This window comes from Sitodiplosis mosellana, unplaced genomic scaffold (assembly GCF_009176505.1).
Source record: "Sitodiplosis mosellana isolate CC-2019 unplaced genomic scaffold, AAFC_SMos_1.0 Smas_scaffold_6150, whole genome shotgun sequence".
NCBI classification, from domain to species: Eukaryota; Metazoa; Arthropoda; class Insecta; order Diptera; family Cecidomyiidae; genus Sitodiplosis; species Sitodiplosis mosellana.
The window spans coordinates 3,869,663-3,893,466 of record NW_022601391.1 but is presented as its reverse complement, the minus strand read 5'-3'; the positions used below and the strand labels follow the sequence as shown (position 1 = coordinate 3,893,466).

At 36.4% G+C, this 23,804-nt stretch overlaps 1 protein-coding gene across 6 annotated transcripts in view; it reads left to right on the top strand.

The window, feature by feature from the left end:
- Window positions 1-23,804, top strand: part of LOC129574213 (zinc finger protein 2) — a 130,014-nt gene that overhangs the window by 61,363 nt on the left and 44,847 nt on the right. For 5 of the 6 annotated variants that reach the window (XM_055455859.1, XM_055455863.1, XM_055455858.1 and 2 more), the window contains 3 exons: window positions 22,778-22,922; window positions 23,065-23,145; window positions 23,270-23,475. In XM_055455859.1, the coding sequence (XP_055311834.1) occupies window positions 23,377-23,475 (99 nt within the window). In that variant the 5' untranslated portion in view covers window positions 22,778-22,922; window positions 23,065-23,145; window positions 23,270-23,376. Of the gene's footprint in view, window positions 1-22,777; window positions 22,923-23,064; window positions 23,146-23,207; window positions 23,476-23,804 lie in introns of those variants that run through there. The other variant, XM_055455860.1, reaches the window with a different exon arrangement.

Genomic DNA, 23,804 nt, shown 5'->3' with positions numbered 1-23,804 from the left:
TTTTCACCGATGTCTTTGCTTGATTTCCAACATATTCCTTACTTTGTTCAACCCAAAAGGATATGTAAACAAAAGCACACACAAAAGAACAAGGAAAAAAGTAAAAAAAAACGCGAAACGCAATTCAAGCTCTAGACAATACGAATCGCATCGAAAGTAAATAACGTCCAGCCAACTTAGCACACAGACAGATAATCATCACACTAAGTGGAACAGTAACAATAATAATAAGGGAAAGAAGAGCTCATCGAAACGGCAACATCAACCGAATTGAATTCAGATTTCTCACTGCTGCACGTTTGGAAAACTATTAAATAATCAGCAATTTATTCTTCGGTGTTGTGTTGTTCTTTTCCCGCTCTTGCTTTTGTTGCTTTAGCCGCTGTTGCCGCCGCCGTTGCTGTCGCTGTTGCATATATAGTGGCGAGAGAGCATGATACAGCACATTGCGTTGATTTCAGTTTGCTTTTGTTGCCATTATGTGTGCTGTTGATATCAGTCTACTGCTAGCGAACACTCCATGCCTTACGATTGCCATGTTACGATTCTTCTGTAGACTTACCTTCGCCACTTGAATCCTTTCGTTCAACCCGAGTCCGTTCTCGTGTTTCGTTAGCACAAAACGCACATTCACATTAAACAATGCCGATCGGTCGCATTTCGTATCACACAGCTATCGTCCGTTCTATCCAATTTGATTGTGTCGTTTTGTGATTTTTTTCTTTGCACTGTGCTTAGATTCCGCCAAAAACCAAGCCGCATTTTTTCCATCAATTTCTTACGACGATACGTGTTTTTGCTTGTACAAATCATTTGCTGTTGTGTTTTCGCTCCTTCTCTTCGATTCGTTTCCACTTTGACTTTTATTTTGACCGACCGACCGACCGACGGTATAATAAAACTGTAAATTTAGGCAATTAAATAATTTGTGTGCAGTTTTTTCCTGTTGAGTTTTGACTTGTTGGCTAGCCGTCCACATTCAATACACTGTCTCGCTTACTATCTTTGTCTTTCTCTCTCCCTCTCTCTCTCTCTCTATCTCTCTCACTCAACCTTTGTTCGTTTGTGAACATCTAGATAGGGAATAGGCGGTTGTGGTCTTATATGTGTTTGTGCGCATAATTTTTTTTAATTGCAAAGTCACAAATTGCTGTATGTTTGCGATTTCATGCTACTCACCAAATCAGGTTGACTACGAAAACACAAGCACATAACATGTTGCTGCTAATGTATGCATATGGCAAATGAGAGAGAAAGATATGTGCACGCGGATCGTAATCAACAACGAAAAAAGAACTACGAATCAAGAGATACGCATTTATGATTAAACTACCGCGTGGTTCGGAGTAATTAAGTAAAATCTACACGCTCCATTTTCGGATCATTTCTTTCCTTTGCGTTTTTTTTCGCTCGTGAGTGTTCCGCACACAATATACCGGTGAGTTCTGTTCGCAACCTTCGTAAGAAATGCACATTTTCTTCGATTCTTGAAATAGATTTTGGAGCATTGCCATATTTCTGTTCGCCCAATATGTTTTTTTTTATGTCGGTGCCTGTTTTTATGTGAAGTTATTGTGATAATTGTGTGATTCAGTTCGTCGAATCAATATATCGACTTAAATTATAAATCATTTCAAGATAACAATCGGTACAAGTTCGGTATGCGACCAAAATTACATCGACTTCAAGAAATCCGAAACGAAGATCGCATGTCCTCATCACAATCGGTAATGACTCAGTGCCAGTATAGTTTCACAATGTGATTAAACATGAAACAAGCGTCTGCTACCGATAATTTTTTTTAGTTTGAAAAAATCAAACGTGTTGACCATTAATAAAGTAATGAGTAATGACAAAATGAAAGAATGCATACACAAATCCGACCAGATGAACATAATGAAACGAATCAACCGAAATCAGAGTCAGAAATAACAAAACGATGAACCGACATCAGCCGACAACGACAAAAGGCAATGAGCAAAAGGCGAAAAACAATAGAGCATCTAGATTTACGGAGGAATCTTTTATTCGATTGCCTACGCATACTGAAAAACACTTATGACCATCAGCACACAAATCCATTAATCTTCACAAAAACGCACAGTCAAACCCAAAACGTAACAAAACGAGAAGAGAAAAGACGGTGAGCGCAAGACAAAACAAAATAAAAGGAAGAATATATGTATAAACCAACAATGGCCACTGTAGTGAGTGGACGCGTAAAAAGTGCGTTTCTGGAATCTAATAATAACACATTCGACATGATTTTATTTTTAATTCAGAAATGTCGTTGTTCTGGATAGGATTGTTACTATTTCGATTGTGTTGAAGAGCGAGTTAGTTGTATGTTACACGGGAATAAAGAGTGTAGTTGCTGCTGCTGCTGCTGCAACAATTGATGATAATCACGGTCGATGGGTTGCGCATGTATATATGCATTGAAAAAACAAGCAAATGGAGAAAGAGAAAGAGACAGACGTCTATGAAAAATGTAATGAATGTCCGCTACGAACGTTACTACAGGCATTCAAGATGCAATTGTGCGTTTGTGTGCGAGTGCGTGTGTGTGTGTGGATTTTTAATAAAGAAATCTCAGAGGAAATTAATTTCGATGAAGATGATGACGACAACAATGAGAGCGTTGCCTGCTCACAAAACGATATGTATATATATATATATATATTGTTTATATATAAAAATGTTACAATGAGCACAAAAATCAGAAGCTCTATTAAACGCTGAACGCGAGTGCGATAAGTAGCTTCTTCCTGTCCGACAAAAAATTTTACGAGCTCGCATTCGCCCGTCCACGGCAATGATTCTGGAATGGGCATTGGACATTTTGCTCTTGTGGTTCAATTTGGTCTGAGATGCTGGTTCAACGAGAGTCAAAGTCATACGGGTCCATCAAATGCATTTTAATTTTTCCGCATTTTTACTTCTCATCCGATTGCATCAATCATCGATTTTTAGAAGTCAATTTTTTTTCAACAAATGAATGTGACACACATAATCACGGACACAAAGGAACTTTCTTAATGAAAAGGCCACATGATAGCGAGAGCACGCGAGAGAGAGAGAGATAGACAGAGTCATTGTATTGTTATTTCAGTTGTAATTCTGTTATTCTGCTTTGATCTGCATTAGTCGTGTTAAAGTAATTTAATTTTAAGTGGAATTAAATAGCGCGAAGTGTTTTGGTTTAGCAAATCAAGATCACATTCACAGCGATCGTCTATCTCTTTCAAACATACGGATAAAAATGCATAATTGTGAACGATATATTTTCAAACTATTTAAATCACAAAACATACAATGAATTAACAGTTCGAGAAAGAGAGAGGGAGTTTGTGTGTGTTTGTGTGTGCGGGAGAGAAACAAGAAAGCAAAGGAATTGACGAGAGAGAAAAAAACGGCAAAAAGAAACAAAACGGTTTCTCGGTTTTGTACCAGTTTGCATATATGAGCATTTATTAACGCCCAATTGTTTAATTAAAGTAAATAATGTGGATCGTTGTTGACAAAGACAGAACAAATGCCCATACATTTGAACCATTATATTTTTTGTCTGTTTATCATCGTCATCATCACATTCTATGTGTGATATCCGTGATTTATCTGAAATATCATAGGAACGCACCCATCACAAGCTGGTACATACGCTCACACAGAATACAAAAAAAAAAACTAAATCGTCGCATACATACATTCTGTCATTATTCTGTTAATCGATTTAAAAACCACTTATATGGCTTAATCGTTTCGATTAAGTGATGATTTTAGTGTTGAAATTGGTTTTAGTGTTTGTCATTTCCACACATTGGTATTAGTTAAATTCAATTTTGAGCCGTTGGTCTGTTTTAATATTGTCCATTGCCAAAAATGAAATGATTATGGCTGATGTGATTGGCGGCTTTCGCGCCACAGATACTGACTAGTTCGATGTTGATGTGGAAAAAAGTGCCATATTTACGAATGACAAATGAAGCAGTTTCACCATAACTGCAGAAAGCCGTATATTTTATGCACATTGCACACACACACACACACGCATACACAAAAGCGCGCCATTTCAAACACAAGCGCTAAGCTCACTTAGATATTAATTTTGGGCCATGTCATCAAATATACGAATTAACAAAACCGAAGCCTACACTTTGCATATGCCTCATTCACATCCACACTTTTGCTTGACATGAAAATGTTATTAAGCATTTCTTCTTCTTAAAGGCCAAACAATTCGCTCGTTTCCATTGTTAATTCTCGCTTTTCGTTCTCTCTCCCTCTCTCTCGGCCCAAATGAAATTAACTTCTTCTTTAATCCCAGTTCCGACAAATTCGAATTCAGAGAGCGCGTTATTAAGATAATTAAAAAGATGTGTGTGTGTGTGTGTGTTTTTTTTTTCTTCTTGAATCGTGTACTCTAGCGCGAATGTTATCTTCACCGTTAATTTGGATCCATTCAAAAATTACACAGTCGCCGGTGGAAATTGCTCTTATGAAGCACTCCGTGTGGATGAGATTCTATAATGGGTCTTTCGTAAATTTCGATTGGATCGCGCGTCAGTCTGCGTGTTAGTGTGCGCTTAAGACTGTCTCGAAAATTACTATTCGTTTTAATTTATTTGGCCGATTGGATTTTTCTTTTTCTCCGTCCTCTCTGTCCATCGTGTGTCTGCATTAGCCAAGACCCTTTTCCTTCACTCTTTCGTTGTTTTTTTTCGGTCCCTCTTTGTTAATTGTTCCATATCGCAATGTAATAGATTTAATTGTTAGTTTGTGCATCTCTCGCGAGAAGCACATTTCATACCACATCGATCCAAAGTGAAATGCAACACGTTGCCGTCAATATGGTCTTCTCGTCTTCCTTCTTCCTCTCCTCTTTGACAATCCGAAAGGAAAACGGTACGAAGGAAACCAAAATTAAATATATGTTCTGGTCTCTGTGTACAATTATCGACGAGCGCAAGAAAGAGAGAAAGAGTGTGTTTTGAATTGAGGCCGGATCCAAATGCTGTTCTCGGATATTCTTCTAAAAGCCATTACGGAACGTTAGAGACATTTGGTGTGTGTATGTGTACAACAGCAACAATACAATGCAATACAATATAAGTAATTGGACAGAGGAACCAGAAAATTAAAAACGAGCACAGATTCAGTCCATGTGTAGAATTAAACACTCAAAATTTTTTCGTAGATATTATTAATTGTGGTACACGCTCACAAAGAAAACGCTGTATGTTTTAGTGGAAATAACAATAATAATAACGGCAACCGCAATACACAGCAAAAGTTGTTGTAAAATAGAAAGAGAAAGAGAGAAAGACAGATGAGATTTACAATCAAATTGAACAACAAAAACTGATTTCAATTAAAACTAATTGGAATGAAGAGGAAAATAATTTCTGTGTGTGAGTTGCTTGTGTGTAGTTGGTTTTCGTTGTGCGTTTCGGCTTTAGTATTACAATTATTTTCGTCGTGTTTATAGTGGTGATGGTACGGTCGTTGTGCTCGCCGTCATATCTCTGCACAATTTAATGGTTCTTTGCCTTGTTCACTTCTGTCCCGTTCTCGCCCTCATTGAACTCTCCGTTGAATAACAACAACAACAACAACAACAAAATATGTTGGCTGGTCGATTTATTTCATCAACAATTCATGTACAGCCATAAGTTGCGGTTATGTGACTCGCTTCGTATCATTATAAATCAGTGTGGCTATTATGAGCGCATTCTTTTCTAATATAATAATTTAATGAGTCAAAGAGAAAAGTAGCGATCGATCGATTGTGATCGAACCATGTCGTTGACACATTTTTCCAGTATTAGTGGCGTTAAATATGTAATATTTTGAATGGGCTCAATGTGGGACCGATCTTTTGTTTTAAGACGCTGAAAAGTGTACAAGTGACGATTAATCTCACCTCTGGCCAGGAACATACGAAACGCTTATATGCTATTAAACTCACACATTCATGAAATCATCCGTCCATCAAAGTTCCACATTTTAAATTCAATTATTATTAATCACCAACATAATTTTAAGCATTGCTGTAGTCTCATCACATCAACACTACAGCAGCAATAGCAACAACAGCAGCGTCTACAGTTGAGCTCATTTTTGTTTTGTTTTCTTGTTCATTGTGTTTTTCTACTACGTTCGTTTGCCACTATGTCCGTCTGTGTTGTTCGATCATAAGCTAGACGACTTTTGGAAGGGTCATCATCAAATCCGAAAAAAATACTCGGCTCAAATGAGAACGCTTCAAACTCTTCAAAAGCATGATTTCTTCTTTTTCTGTTTCATCTCAATGAATTAATCTCATAATTAATGTTACGGTAGTCACTCTTTCCGTCACAAGAAATCGAACACGAGCAAAGAGCCGTTCAATAGAGATTTCTTGTCGCGAATAGGCTCTGCTTGAATATGCACATTGGAATCAACACAAGCTGTGCTAACTGAAACTACCACATCGGCATAATAAAGCGCGTCCCAGGAGAGATACGAGCAGAGTGAAAAAAAATTAAAATAATAAAATCTTTCATAAGTATCGTACACAATAATTCTATTATACGCGTGTATCTTTTCAACACAGTACAACAGCATCGGGTGCTGTGATCGGGCAAAGTTGCTTATATATTATACCGCTTTTGGTTGAGTTTTTTTTGCTGTTGTCGCTGCTTCTTCGTTTGACGCTGACTTCAACTGAACACATCAACAAAAATGAAAATTTTTGATTTATAATTATTGTATTCCGTTTTATGTTCAATGTGTGTTTATTTGTTCACATGCTCCGAGAGAGTTGTTCGTCGGTGAAAAAGTGATTATTAAAAGCGCGCGTCTTTCCAGCCTAAATCCGATACATTTTTATGTCGGATACTTTGCCGTGTGCATGCATATATACTATATATATGTTTGTATGTGTGTTGAGAGTTGTGAGCTGAGCATTGATCTCTTCTGTTTAAATTTGTTTCTTAGAATTGTCTGTATGAGAGAGAGAGAGAGATTGCACTGCTTATGTTTTTATACATTGGTTCCTGTGCGCTCTTTTGTGCCGGAATGTTTTTTCCTCGCTCCTCTCGGCCGTTCATTGTTTTCTCTTCCTTTTGTCTTTCAGTATGCGTACAAATTTGGATTTTCCTTTACTTCCATTATTGTTACCGTTGTATTTGTTGCCGTTTTTTTTCTGTTTGTCTCTTCCGTCTTTGTCTTTTGCGTCTTATGATCATATTGCATACAAACATCAATCGTATTGTTTGAACACCAGGCCTTTGCTAAACGCAATACGAATGACATAAACCATGAACCTTCTTTGCGAAAGAAGAAAAAAAAGAAATAAGCGAAATAAATCGAGGACTCGTAGTACCTCAATGTATGGCGTTCATCGCTGACGCACCCTCGGCATATTCCCTAATAAGTCATTCTGTTTCGCTAATTTGCAAGCGAAAATAATTAAACTAATTACAGCAATGAATTGCAAAATCGCTTAATGAGCAAACAAGAATGTTCAATCTAAAACGTTTGAAATCTATTTCAGAAACGATTGGCCAACTTCAATTGATTTTGTCGCAATGTTACAAATGCCAACCAACTGAATTGATGCGTGCTTTAATCGATTATTGCGTTCGATCAAAGGAAAATTCTAATTGAATTAAACACTCTCTCCTGCTCTCTCCCTCTCAATTCCATCCGTATCGGTAATGCAATAAGGTGTTTATTTTCTAGTCTCAATTGCATTTAAATATTTGGCGAAATCCAACAAACAAAATGAAAACCGGACATACTCAAGACAATTTACTATTAAGCTGAAAATGCGCCAACGTCTGTTGCATGAGTGTGTGTGTGTGTGCGCTCGCACAACAATGTACCGATTGGTGTGAAATTATATTCAAATTGTAACTTCATCGAAAGATATTACACCATACAACCATAATTAAATACTATATTTAAATTGAAATTAAACTTGAATTCAAAATTCGTTCAAGTTGAAATGCCGATTTAGGTAACTTTCATGTGTGCGCACTCGCGCACGCTCAACACAACATTGCCGAAGACAAAACATTCCATCATCAAAACAAGCCACGTTATTTTGCCATCATATATACATCTATACAAAGCGCAGAAAGAAATTGGCAACAATGGGGAAAAAAACATTCGAAACGACGAGAGAATAACTCACACACAAGAAGAAATGAAAAGAATGAAGAAGAAGGCAAAAACCACTACAGTAAGCGAACGATCCGAAGCAATTTGAATGTACAGAACTTTGTTGCTTTCGCAATGGCATTGGCATTCATTCCCTTTTCTGGTTGATTATGCTGTTAGCGTTCATGTGGATGTTGTTCTCATTTTCATTTTCTCCCTTTTGCATAATGTAATTAGTAATTATAACCATAGAGTTTTCGAGATTTACACACAAACTCACAAACACAGGCGAGTAATCGTCCAGCGCTCAGGTCGGTAATAATGATGATGGTTTGGAATCTCGGGAGAATGAGACCAAATTGACTTGAATAGCCGAGAAAATTGTGTTGGAATGCGCATATGGATACGCATCAAGCGAGATTTTTTTCTTCTTCATTGAATATATAAATATTTGTATGGATATATATATATACAAAATACAAAAACACAAAGCATTTTGCACACAATAACGCGAAAATATCAGCAACATTGAATAAGACAAAACCCAGAATCACAGTAAATCCGAAAGGAATAGGGCCATGCTCAAGCGCGAGCGCGCTTCGTGCAAATCGCACACATCAACACAACAACTGTGTGTATAATGTAGCAAAATGGATTAAAAATAATTTTTAATACTGATTTGAATGTGATGCGATGAGCAAAACGAGAAACATTATGTAAAAAAAAACAACCGTCATATACAAAACAAAAAATAAATAAAACGAGAGACGAGAAAGGAATCGTATGAGCAAACAATGTGTACGCACACAGGCATCACATTCGGTATTGGATATATTGTATTAATGCACACCACGACGAGAGCAAAGAATCGATGGTAAGCGCGGCTTGCGCTCGCGCACCTCTTTTTTAACGACCTTATTTTAATTTCACGTAATGATGCGTATACGCGGCTGTTATGTTCGTTGCACATTTTGCATTATTGTAAATACTGTCCATTCTTTATTCGCAAACTTATTTCAATTCGTTCGCTCATTTATGTCGCAATATCGGCGAACGTTGCTATATTCTTATACCGATTCATTCTGACCAAATCTATGCATACATTTTTGTGGCACAATCAATGCTTGTGATGCACTGGTTTTCGGTAATTGGTAGTCTTAGTCATCATGCTATCCATTTGTCTGAAACAACGTTGAAATTGAAATGGAGCCAATGAACCTTTGTGTACATTTTGTTGTCTTCTTAAATTTTAACCATGTGATTTATCATATTCGAATAATTGTAAGTGTAAAATTTTTTTCTACGTCAGCATTGATTCGTCTATGGTATTCAATTAAAATGTAGTTCCTTGGAATTGGCCCCATTGCATATGGCCCTGTACATTGGTACGTGATCTTGATGAAACGCATCTTTTAACGCAGCATTCATCCAAAAGTGTTTCTGTGTGCAAATTACAGTACGGTGAAGACCTAAACATAGCCATTCAAGGTAGTTATAGTTTGTTACAGAAGGGGAAAAAACAGCAAACATTTCGTAAGCAAAAAATCCATGAAAAGTGGAAGAACCTATGAGGTGCTGATACCTTGCGTCGAATCATTTGCATACAATGGATTTGTTCGTTTTGTTCCTTTTTGCAATGTTTCTTGTTCTGATGCTCACTATGACGTGTTGTTTTCGATTTTAAATTCTTTCTCTCTTTGATTATTGTCGCAAGTATACACAATAAATGTACGTGTATGTATTTGGACGAGGATGTTTGTAAATTTATATTGATCTTCGAAAAATTAAAATCTCTCTCTCTCTCTCTCTCTCTCTCTCTCTGTGTGTGTATGTGCGCGCCGAACGAGTTAACTTGAGTTTGAATTGTGTGTGAAGCCTGCAGCTAAGACTGAATGGACAATTCGGTATATTACTTAACTTGAAAATCACCTAATACAAGATGAACTAAGAATGACAAAATGCATAAATTTAAGCTGTAGATATTAAAGAGGTAGAACTGAAACGAACGACGAACCAAGCGAATGAACAATAGCAATGGTAGGAAATACGTAGAAAAAAATGGTGATAAAAACACTGTGGAAAAATGTGGCGGGGCAGATTGGCCAATGTTTTTTTTTTCGTATTCATTCTCGTGCAGTCAAAGAAGAGTGTTCATCAAGTTGTTGAATTCGTATTGATACGTGATACGTGATGGCCTGCATACAGCTCTTCTGGTCTCTGATTGTGGCTAATCTTTAAATTTTTCAGTAATTCCATCGGCTCAATCGATCATTGATGCATACACATTCTGAGATTGAGCCAGTTGAATTTTTTATTCTCGTTCTCGATTCTCTCAACATTATTTTTTTTCTTCTCTTCACTCTTTTCTGTTCGTCCCCACAACATTGCGGAGTCTTTTTTAATTGTTCTGCATCCGAAGATTTTCTTCTCTAATTTTTCATTATTGTTTTGTTCTCAGCGTCCGACGTCTTTTTATTATGCGAATATGTGATAAAGATGACGATGATGTGACCGGTTGTTTGGCTAGGCTCAACATTTCCAAATGGTGGATCTTCGCCAAGACAAAAGAACTTGTTGTTTTTGTGTAGCATCGGTGATTATTTTTATTTAATTTTTTTTTCTTTCGTTCGTTCGTTTGTTGTCATTCGTTAGATTGTCGTGGAGATTGATTTATTAAACTGGGACTGCACTGGTTTTGTCCCGCATATTTTTTGCAATGGTTGTTGGGCCATGTCCTTCTTTGTTTCGCCCGTACGGCTTCGTTTATATTTTATCCACTTGCCAATGGATTAATGTAGCGGATAAATAACATAGTTGCAAAGATGCAACATGCGAGAGAAAGAGAATGAAAATTGGACTGCATCTGCGTTTATCGCTTTTGAACACACACTCTCACATAATCGATGGCTGTATACACACAACAACAATGTCCAGCAGTAGCAAAAAAAAACAAGCAACATATCGATTGTGATTTAAATCGATTTTATTCGTTGTAATTTCCCTTTTGTTGCTTTGTCTCTCCATTTTGAAATCTCAAGATGTTGTTCATTTAGTTGTGAACTTTTTATGTTTCCACGACAAATGACACAAAATTAAAATGAGACGACGAAACACAGGAAAAAAAGTCGATGATCAAAAGTTCAAAAAATATCGTTCCTGTTGCGGTGCATGCAATTTTATTCGTGTGCGTGTTCGCTTTATTTTTTCCATCAAAATTTACGACTGTCTGTGTCTTTTGACCCTTGATTGTTGATCCACAGCAACTTTAATATTTAGAATTATTAAAATCACTGGAAGAATCACCGAATTATATTACGTTTTTTTTGGATAACAATAAATAAAATATATTGATTTTTTCCGTCATCATTCAGTTGTTCCCTTGTCCCTTTGTTTTTTCCCCCGCGATTTTATTCGATTATTTTTTTTAATGGGAAAAGAGAAGTCGAGCATAGAGATCAGCGAAAAAAGCGCGTAAGTTAAGGGATTCTGTTGGTTGATTTACGAAAAAAAGCCATCGTTGCCACCGTCGATGTCGTCGTTGTCCTTGTCATTTGTACACACTAGCGTGTATTCCACTCGCTTGCCTGTGCCCTCTGATTTTCATTGGCATTGTCCATGCAATATTTAATTCATTTGTTGCTTTTTCGTATGCCGTACGAATATTCAATTTGTTGACTGATATTGATATCTTAAGAGCCATCGGTTCGGACATACACACAGATAGTTGGCCATTGTCAACATCGTCACCGTTGTCATCGCAATTTCATCGTATATTCTGGAATTATCGGATCCCTGTTCTATGGCTGCTTGATCCGATCGTGGTCGCAACCAAGCGAGCAGTTTCGTTTTCGAGGTCTTGGCATTGTTTTATTTATTAGTAACTTTGAATTATTGCTTGTTATTTCATTTCATTTTTCCTTTCGTTCAGTTTTGGGCAAACCGAATTTCGCATTTAACATTTTGCATTCGAATGGTCTGAAATTATCATACGAATATATTGTGTTTAGTCGCAGCTTCAGATAGTTTAATATTATTCTTGAAGCGATGAACGAATCGACCAAATTTTGAGTGCATGTACGTATGAGCGGTTTATATGTATGTGTACGCCAATGTGTGCATATTTAATTCGATATTATATTGACGTTTATAGCAAACTTGCAAATAAAACCGAACTGATCGAACACAATGCGACTCATTTGTTATTTATGTTTATTGAATCTTGTTAGGCGAACGAACGCATTGACTGAAAAAATACCGAATGCTATAACTATTTTCTACTATCATCAAAATCATTAGTATTATGTGCCGGCCAAAATATTTTCGCATATTTTTGGTACATGCACACACACACATACACACATACACACATACGTGCGGACATCTCAGTTGTTTTCACTTTTAAATTAATTTGAAGCCATATACGTTTTTTTTATCATAAAGCAAAGGTATGCTCCCCATGAATGGTAATCGAATGATAATGCTACAGATGAAGAGAAGAACCCACAAAGAATTTCACGTAAAAGAAATCAGTTTCAGCATTTGTTTTACGTTTGGTTCATTCATAGCGGTGAACGCGCGGTGAAAGAGCATGGGTTCGAAACACCAAATGGGCCGTAGTGCGAGAAAGCAACAGCGCATTAGATGAAAGTAAATTGTGTGTAAATTATGTCCATGTCGTTTGGTGGCGGTTGCTGCTATGCAGGCGGCCTCTTCAGCTACTTTTATTTTTTATTTATTCATTTTTTTCTCTTGTATTCTTCGTTTTGTTACGATGACTTGGCTGCTCGAACGTTCAGTGCGTAACGAATATGCGTGTGTATACGGGCACATTGTGTGATCTGAAGACTTGCGAACGAACGCTGCTCCACACATTCATTCACAAATGTTGGTCTGTATTGTGCTGGAGGGCAAGTAGCCATTTTCGTCCGTTACATCTCATATCCCATTGAATAAGTTTTTCCTCGCGAAGAACCCAAGAAACCGTGAATAATTGGTATTTTCAGTTGCTTCTGATAGCGTCGTGAACGGGGCCACTTTTTTTATATGCGCTCCCGAAAATCACATTGTTGAATATCACACTGTGTTATCAATTTAGCGGCCGCTTCTTCTTTTGTCATGATTTCAAAGTGAACATAGTCGACCTGTGAAGAAAATAATTAATGATTATAAAATGAGGCTGTAGATGCGTTGTTGCTGTCACAACAAAGCTACACATAAGACAATAGTCCAAATGAATCAAATACCCCTCACTGGTCTATTTTCACGCTAATCCACAGTTTTAGTGTTTATTCTTCCTTTATTTTTCAATTCCAAAAAGTCAATGAAATGATCTTAAGTCACTTGAATGCTTTATGGAGAGCGAGAGGAAGAGGGAGAGAGAAGGAGAGAAAAAGAGAGAGAAAGCGAGCTATCCGTGAATATTTAGAACCATTTTTCCGGCTTTGATACTTGATTTCATTTATTAATCGCAGTGCGATTCGAGTTGTATATGTGTTGGTGATGATGATGATGCTTCGTCTCGTAAGTGATGCTTAACGAAATCAGTGTGGCACATAAACACCAAACAAACAAACAAACAAAAAATGATAATAATGTCCAATAATACAAAATATGTAAATTAATCTTAATCGAAAACACTCGCGTTGATTTTTCTATCGTCATTTTTATCTTTAGTTGGATCATTCGTTCGTTCGTTCGTTCGTTCATTCGCGTGTTCGTTTTCTGGGGTTAATTTATTATTTGTTTAGAGACTTAAGATGCTTTGCTGTAAATCGTGGAATAGTATGCAAGACGAACATAAAAACGGATGACGAAAAAGAAAACTAACGACAAAGCGACGAATCTAAGCATCGAGAGAGAAAGAGCGATATAGCGTTGGTGTGTTGTTGGTGCATTATGTGTTGTGATTGTGTTGATTAGAATAACAAAAACTACAAAATAACAATAATCAGATCATACCGAAGCAGCAACTCGAACGAACCAAACAAGATTCAAATTTATGAATATTAACACATTTATTTCGTGTTCGAGTGAATTGAGTGGATTGAGTAGCCCGCCTTTTTCACACTCACAATGGCTCACTCTTATTTCGGTCTCTGCTCACACTGCGGCGCATGTGCAATGTAATTTGAAGATATTGTTTTGCATCGGCGTGGTATTTTTTTCCCGTTGCATCCCAGTCGAATATATGTATCTATCCGTAACAAATTTATATACAAATACATATATATACTCGTTGGGCTCATTCACTCGCTAGCCATTTACGATTCATACACTGAATTTAATGTAATAAACCAATATGTATCATAGAGTTCTTCCTATACTTCGTTGTATTTCGTTGCATTGAGCCGATACGCATATCTTTACATCTATTAATAGGCTGGTGTCAATAAAATGAGGAAAACTACATATAACAGCGGATAATAAAAAATAATCTACAAAATTTACCATAACTATAAATAAACGGTTTCGGTCAAGAAATTGTATGGACAGTTCCATGCATACATTAAAATTGAACGACTATTGGCTTAAGGTTTTTATAGGATGTGTGTATGTGTGTGTGTGTGTGTGCGTTACATGCCTTTCGAATGATTCGGATCATATTTTATGATGAAAATAAATATTATGACAACGACCTGGCGTTCTTTGCCTTCTTCAGCAGAGTTTATCTACGATTTTCGGTTGTTGTTTTTTTTCCTTCTAAAATGATTTGATTCTTTTTTTTCACCTTTTTGTGGTTTCACAATTTGATGATTTGGAGATGAATTCTTAATGAGAAGACCCACCAAAACGTTTTGCTACTCAATCATATACTTTCTAAAACTAGCCTTTGACATTTATCGATATCAAAACAATGCCAAATACCAATTGCTCGAAGTCTCATTAGTCAATGATCAATTGCGTAAATTTGAGAAATGTTGAAGAAAGTGACACAGCTCCGAACAGAGTTCGGCTGATGAAAACTTAAAATTTAAATACTCGCATAAATGGCGAATTGTTCTGATGTTTTCAATTCCCGGGTTATTTACGCGTGTTTTTGAAACATTATCGTTTGTCAACCGGTTAATGACATTGCCGCGCGACACTGACCAATGTAAGAATGGAAAAAAAACGAGCCAATGCTGTACGCACGCAGATTTTCTATATGCATGAGTCGGCCGAACGTTATCATGGTGCGAATGCTCTTTTGCATGCCGATGATAAAATATCTTGAGGTGTTACGCTTGACGATCGTGTAGACACCATATTAATCGGTTGTGGATGTTCAAACATCGCTGAAATTACACATACATACATACATATCCAATTTCTGGTGTATTAAATGTGTGAAAAATTCGCGTGTCTTCGCCAACGATGAAGAATACATGAACGAAAGCATTTTAATTATTGCATCAACTGACGCAAAAAAAACACAAGCTGAAAACGCCACCAACGATCACCAACGCGGTTAACAGCAACAGAGCTGAGATATAAAAAAAGAGCACAGCGAGTGAACAAAGTAAACGAGCAACGGGCGACAAAAACGTACGTCCAAAAGGGAAAAACAACAACGTGCTTTTACACATTCTTGGTTGCTCAAGTTTATTGGCATTTTTAAGTAGTGATGCTTGCTGGCGTTCTTTCGCCTGGCACTTTTTTTCGCTCTGCCTCCTCTTGTTTCTTTCCGTGTTATATCTCGCGCATTTCTTGAGATTCATCTGCTAATGTTTTTACGCTTCTGCGCATTTCTTTTAAATGAAATGTTTTCATTTTTATTGACGATTTTATTATAATTGATTTGATTTTTCGCACCGTGTTTTGTCATCTGGTTGTGTTCATCGGTGTGTGTGTCCCCTTCGCCCATTATTTTGATAGTTTCACACCATGGCCACGCTCCATTCTTGGCGCGTTAAATCGTTTCTGCCCATAATTTCGAAAATTTCACGAAATGGGTGATCTGTTTTTATCACTTTGGCTATCTGACGCTGGAGCGTACGCGCGCGAGCCAGTCTACGTTTCACTGGAGACGACGCGCGGGGCAGAGAGCATAAATAATGTTCTCGATTAAAATGTATTGTGGCCGTTTCTTCTCAACTTCTTCGTTGTCTTAATACATTTGTAAAAATTTGTATTGAAAATTGGATGTTGTTCAATTGCCTGTTCAGGCAATAAAAATCGGTTCGTGCCAGTAAAAGGTGTTGTTGACGTCAAATTAACAAGATGTTAAAACGATTCCAAATGCAAACCAGCAACATCATGATCACTGAAAATATCTTATAGAAAACGCTATTCACCGTGCTCCAGTATTTTATGTGTGAGAGGGAGCGAGAAATACAGACGAGATTAAGATTTCGAACCGCATTGTGCAACCAGCACTGATAATAATAATAATAATAATAATAAGCAACAGCAGCGGTAGAATAATCTCGATGTCACTCATACGAAAGCAGTTGACGATCGCATAAATTATTCGAATGCAAATGTTGACCAACAAAAATTCGAACGCTTCGTTCGAGTTTTTTTTTTCCTCTCTTTTACATTTTGAATTTTAATTGTTGTGTAAATAAAGTGCCAAAAGATATTAATCGATTATTGTGCCTCTCGCACACATCCTGTCTGCATCTCTGTCACACTTGGGTGCCCACTAGATTACGCTATTTTGCATTAGCAAAGAGAAACGACTTACTTTTTTTTGGTGTATTCTTCTCTGCTGCTTCGGAAATTGATTCGGGATCAATGAACATTAAAATGTATTTAAAACGCTTCTTTTCTTCATTTCATTCGTTTGGTTATATATTTTCTTCATCGTTTTTTTTTCAATCTTCACGCTCGCTCGTGTATATATTATACATATTTAATTGATATTTAAGCATGCGGTGATTCAGTTCGAACATTCGTCAGATTTAGTTCGGTTTACATTCATGTGTGTGTGTGTGTGCTTGTGGTAAATAAATTAAAATATACTTTTTTGTGTGTCGCTTAAATCAATGAATGGCTTACATATGATCTGTGGTGCCCGTTGTTTTCGTTTTCTAGAATTCAGTTGTGTACACTCCTTGTTTTGGTGTCTGTTTCCATTCTGCGAGCACATCTCTGAATGACAGTAATGGACGGAACAAAACTTTCTTCTCTCTCGCCTTGCATTTTCATTAATTTCAATAAATTAAGAACGAATAATCATATTAAAGCGACGAAAAAAAGAGAGGAAGATGAAAAAGTTCAAGATAACGTTGAACACAGAGAAGAAAAACAAACGAAGAAAGAAGCTTACACAACGAAAAAAAACACGTACAGATTTGTTATCCGCTGAGTATTTAAGGCGAAAGACGAAAGACAAGATGAACGCCAAGAGTCTTTGCACTAAAAAAAAGCACACACACACAGACACCAAATGAAATTAACAGAAAAAAATTAAGAAAATAAATGTAAAGTTAACGACAACCGGCGATGGTGTTCATAATAACAATAAAAAAAAATACAAATCAAATTAATAATACATTAAGAGAGTAGATATTAAAAACGTATTGTGAGTAGAATATAAACCAAAACCACACCTCGATTTATACTTTTTTCATTCATTTTCTCCAAGCCGTAGTCTTTTTTCATCACTAAATTTCTACACAATCTGCTTTATTTTTTTTTTTAAATTGTTTTCTTTTGTGGTTTCACGATAGGCTCAGCTCAACCATCTCGCATTTTTCGTTTTACAATAAAACAGTTTGTGTGTGTGTGTGTGTTTGTGCGTGAGCAATGCAAAGTGAGCACGCTGCCAATAATATCGTCATCTTCAAGTAACACATTTATAGATGGTGTAGTTTGTGATGGTGTCTTTAATATGGATGTTCCAGATCCACACCAAAGATATCGTCCATTCCTCTAATGTGTTCGTTGTGTCTCCATCACTCTGACTGCTCAAAATTCTCCATGTAAATATTCTTGACGAACGCGAATATGAAGATGATTGCAAGAACTCAGAACTAAAGACACAAAAGCAAATCAATTCTTTTTTTTTTAATTCATTTTTGTTTTCTCGCCTCTTTTGAGCATTTCGATTTTAAACTGTATATTTAGCATTCAAATTTATTTGATCTGTATTTCCTTCCATTTCAATATCGGAAACGGAGAGAGAGAGAGAGAGAGAGGGAGAGAGTGAGAGAGAGAATGGAAATGAGAATGAGAATGTGAGGCGGAAGAGAAAGATGACCGATTGAATGCGAAGGCACAAACAACGAATGGAATATTTTTTTGTGTGCTCATTCTTAATTAAAGCGACGAAGAATTAAACATTATCTATCTATAATCTATAAATAAGTGTCGGAATGCATGACACTTCGCTAAACAAGAATGGGCTAATACATACATTCAATCGTGTCCAAGATCGTGTCTTTACTATCTCTTTCCTTCTCATTTCTTACGCGATCATTTAACGGATCCATATGGAGGAATTATGTTGTCATTCATTCCACATTTTTATTTAGTCTCGTTCTCTTTAGCATTTTTCGATGGTATTTCTCTCTCTCTCTATCTTTCTCTTCACTTTGTTAATTTCTTTTATTGAAATCCATTATTGAATTCACTGTTTTAGCATGCTTAAAAATCGAGAGGTATTCATTGCGTTTATTTTATTTCTTCTTTTTCGTTTGAAATATCTTTTTTTGTAATCACTAACCAAGCATAAGCAACATTCGGTTTTTTTTTTCATTTAGTTTTCTAATTAATCGTCAACAATATGGTACTGATGCTTTTTGCATACAAAATTGATAAATCGTACATGGACGTTATGGCACTGATGGTGTGTTATGAAACAATGTTTGTCTTGTCGTAACACGTCGTGTGGTCAAGAAAAAGAAATAATATAAAGTTTCGAATTTCACAAAATGAATTTATAAAATATTTAAAAATACAGTTCCTATCACACAAGGATCAAATGCTATGAATACAGCTATTAAATTCCATTCGAATGACTCATTCGCACGGCATGGTGATATTGACGGGCATCCACATTTGATGCCGATGTGTCTTACCTCATACAGTCTCAGGTCGAACATCGAAATAATTGTGGTGATTTTTTTATTCTTGCCTTCTAATTGATTTTTTTCGTTGACATTGCATTCTTCAAATACGAATTCAACGCTCAATTTTTCCCACTGTATCAATTGAGAGAGATTGCTTAAAGTGTTTTTCTTCGGTATACAGGCGCAAACCATAAAGTATTTCAGTTGACTCGATTAAGGTTAAAGCGGTTTCGTTTTACATACAGCGCAGAGTGTCGACAAAAAAGAACGTTGATACAATAATTGTGACTCTAACACTGGACTAGTCGCTTTTCAAACCCCCTGAAAATCGTAACACGGCTTGAGCTCGTGTTTTATGCCTCTATTTATTTTGTTTTTTTCTCTCCTCGCATCTTGTGATATTGAAAAAAAAAGTTTCAAGCGGGAGAGTCAGAAAATCCCGACCAGAATCCGAAAAAGTATCGATTCACAACACAGTTGATAAAGCATATATGAAAATAATGCCAGAGAGAGAAAAGGAGAAAGAGGAAAAAAACGCGTGATTCAGAGGGAAAATTCAGGACGATGGGTAATTGTTATTGTTATAATTTCAACGTTTCCTACTGAATGGATGTTGGTAATGGTAGAATTCTGAACTTTTTTCTACTTTTTTTTTCGGTGGTTCGTTTGCCATCGACGGGAGATTTTTTTTTTGTTATGTCGCGCGTGCACATGCGACCAAAAGTCACAATCTTCTATATGCGCCCAGGCTGCTTGAAGTGTTGATTTTTTTTTCGTATGCACGAAATGGTAATGAGCTAGGATATCCACGAGTGGAAATTTAATACTCGTTTTTTTTTTCTCAATGTATCCGTTTGCTGCTATTATTACGGCTTCGTGCATTCGGCCGCTCTCAGTCGTTATGCTTATTTCAAATTCATAACAGTTTTTTTTCCTCTAGAATCCTGCCACAAAACTTCCTCTCACTCTCTCTATCTCCCTCTCATTTATAATGCCTAATCTAATACGGGAAATGTGGCATATTTCATGGTAATTTTTGTTTAGTTTTTTTCTTCTTACCAAGTAATACCGTTGTAGTGTGTCGCGTTTTTTCTACTTTGTTTGTTTTTAACGAACGTGCGCGCATATGCAACAATTATAATTTGTTTATAATTTGTATAGAGCATGACTGATTACAAATAAATTAAATATATTTTGAATAGAATTGAATGGTTTCGCATTCGTTCGTTCTCATTTCATGGGCGAAGGAATATTAAATTATATTTAGCAATTGGGCTTTACACAAACTGAACACTAAATCACTCTTTTTTGTTCGGTTGCCAAAACATCACCTACTAACTAGCTCACTCACTAGTCGAGCATTGTTTGTTTATCATTTCTCTCTCTCTCTCTCTCTCAAATATTTCGGGGCCTGAAGTCATTGAATACTTGTGTTGTTTTTATGTTGTAGGGTGGCACAATCATGTTTTTTTTATTGTGGCTGATCTGGGTGTAATCAATCCTAATTTGTTTGTTTGTGTAAATTTATCCAGTTCATTCCAGAAATGAATGGCATTTGGTGTTGATGTTTTTCTTATTTTGTGCAATTCTTTCTTGGCAGGTGTGAATTGTCCTCTTATTCGTTTCACAAATTGAATGAAGAGTTTTATCCCAACAAAATTTCATTTCAATGAAAGAATTCGATGTTTATCACTTAGAAAGTATGTTAAGAAAAAACCTGCTAAGCCTATGAATATGCAATTACATTTAATTAACTGAAAGTTGTTGTTGTGGTTCATTGTTTAGTAATCACGGACCTGGACAAATGCTAATGCAAACCTGAAACCCACTGCACATCAAATTCATGCAATGTGCAGTGCACACACACGCAGTCACTGATCGCAAATCACATTTGCTAAATGCCCAAGACGACACGATGACATTATCAATGTAGTATGGCTATTGTTATGTTATTTCATTATAAAATTATCAGATCCGCCGTTAATATGATATTATATTGGGTCAACACACCGCAGAGACGTTTATTGAGCATGACTAAATACTTAACAAGCCATTTTGGAATAGTAAATTCAAATAATGCGTTTGGAATAAATTAAAACAAAAATTTAGAGGTAGAAAGAGAAAGAGCGGAATGCAGAAGTGGGCAGTGGGTACGAAGAAAGGAAAACTGAACCAATGGAAAAATACATATAAACACAAGATATAAGTTGTACTGCAAAACGCAACTCACAGTGCGTCGTCTCACACGATAGACCGAACAGATCATACATATTACCGAGCCACAAACGAGTTATATATGAAGAAAATAGGCAACGAGAATAATGGTGAAAAAAATGTAAATAATTAAATTAAATGGCAAAATGTGAAAAAGACCACGAATGGTTAAAAAGTGTGCGCTTATATTAAAAGAAGAAGAAACCAAAAAGAAGACACATGTATGTATTTAAACTGCAGAGGAATGGGTTAACATGCATGTATGCGCTTGCATCGAACGAAGCGAAGCACTGAAGAAAAAAATGGGGAAAAATGCATACAACAATGTTAGTAATAATCAAGCATAAACGCAGAAAATTATTACGTTTTACCGGTATAATTGCAAATGAGTGCGAGCGTACGAAGTACGAATCGAGTGACAGAGAGATGGGACAAAACTTTTACAACAATTTTCACAAAATGAAAGAAGAAGAAGAAAAATCAACCCAAAGAGAAACACACAAGACATTCAATTGGTTCATTGTTTTTATTTTATTTGATTTGTACGTGCCTGCTTGCCGTATTCATTATTCCACGCTGTTCACTGTACTGTACACACAATCTAATACAATTAATTGTGCAATTACACACAACATGAATAAGAAACATACGTATGTATACTGTTCGCTCCACCGTATATACTATGATTATTTAATGACGAATTTGTGGTTGTATGGCCGCAAAAAGGCAACAAGTAAAAATTGCCATAATGTGTTGCGTTCGAAAAAAAATAATGGCGAGAAAAAAAAACGAATCGAGTCGAGCTCAGTGGGGGAGAAGACAAAAAGTTTGCGTTACATAGCAGAAAAAAATAATAGAGTAAAACTTGGTCTCACTAGTTTATTAAGCATGGATTACTCGGTCGACTTTATTAAGAGATACGCGATCTGAGCAAGCGAAAATAAAACAGAAAATTGTCATTTTACTCTGATTCACAGATGCACACAGAGACATGAACAGAAAGAAGAAGAAAAAATGTGAAAAGACAAAATTCACGCTGATTCTTTTCTATCTCTCACTTTAATTACTTATTATTTACTGCATACTTACGCAAGGCACTGAATGAGAAAAACAAACAAGAGCATTTGATTGGCCTGTGTCTATTTATTTGAGTAACAAGCTCAAGAAAGAGACACAAAGGGAAACGCTAAAAAGTAGCAATTGTAACTGAAGCGTTCATTTTGCATAGCTAAATACTAATTTATTTAGTTGTTCTAGCGTGTAACTTTACAAATTGCATAGCTCAGACCGAATCACAACGAAGATAAACAACAACAACTAAACTGAATGCAAAAAAAAACACAAACCGCATGATTTTCAGTTATTCTGAACCATTTTAAAACAGTAATTTAATCGGTGATATTTTTTTCATTTCTCTCCTGCAGAATGTATTATTGATCGCAACCACGGAGTCGATTAAGTTCGACAACCGAGCTGTAAAGCTCGGTTCGGGATCGAACCCGATTCCATCAATAATTGAAACATTATCGAAAACCACAGCCTCGTTATCGGCCACAACAATTAAGAACGGTAAGTAAATCACAACGCATCGCGACACGAACCAACCCCCTTCCCCCTTCCCTTCCAATCCAATGTGTCATCATTGACGACCCCAACCCACCAATGCCAAATATTCAAAACACTTCAATTCCACATTTCCACTTACATTCAGATGAACAGCAACACAACAACAGACAGGAAACCGGTTCACCCGTAAACACATCAGACCCATCAAAATCACAATTATCGCCAGGTAAGAGAAATGCTGTTTTTATTTTTCCTTTTCTATTCGTGGACAAACATTTTGTAGGAAAATGTTTACGTGAATTTCGACGGTGAGCAGTCGATTAACACAAACAGTAACATATTATTCGCAGACACCGAAGCACAATCATTGACACAGCACGAAGACACACAGACAAATCATCAATCAGAAGGTGAAGCATCGAAGTCTCCGCCAACATTATTTCACGAAGCATCAGCTATGCCACCACCACCACAAGACTCACCACAAACGGAATTAGCTCCGCGAAAACGGCGCAGAAAACGTGATGATCCACAAAATTGCTTGACTAATTCGGAGGTAAGTTACCAGCTTGGTTCTAATTCATAATTTTAAATTTGAAGAAAAGTGGATCAGCTTCAATCAAATTTCAAAATTTTCCGTAGAGTTTTCATTGATTTCATTATTATCTGAATGTCCGAGAATGAAAACGCAACTTCTATTCACAACACATATAAGTGAAACAAAAATAATTTTTTTTATTGAAATGAAACAACAAAATCGAATTTTTTCAAAGTGTAACAACAAAAAAGATTTTTTCAAAGTGTAACATCGGTATGTTGTTACACTTACTACATACCGATGTTACACTTTAAAAAAATCTTTTTTGTTGTTACACTTTGAAAAAA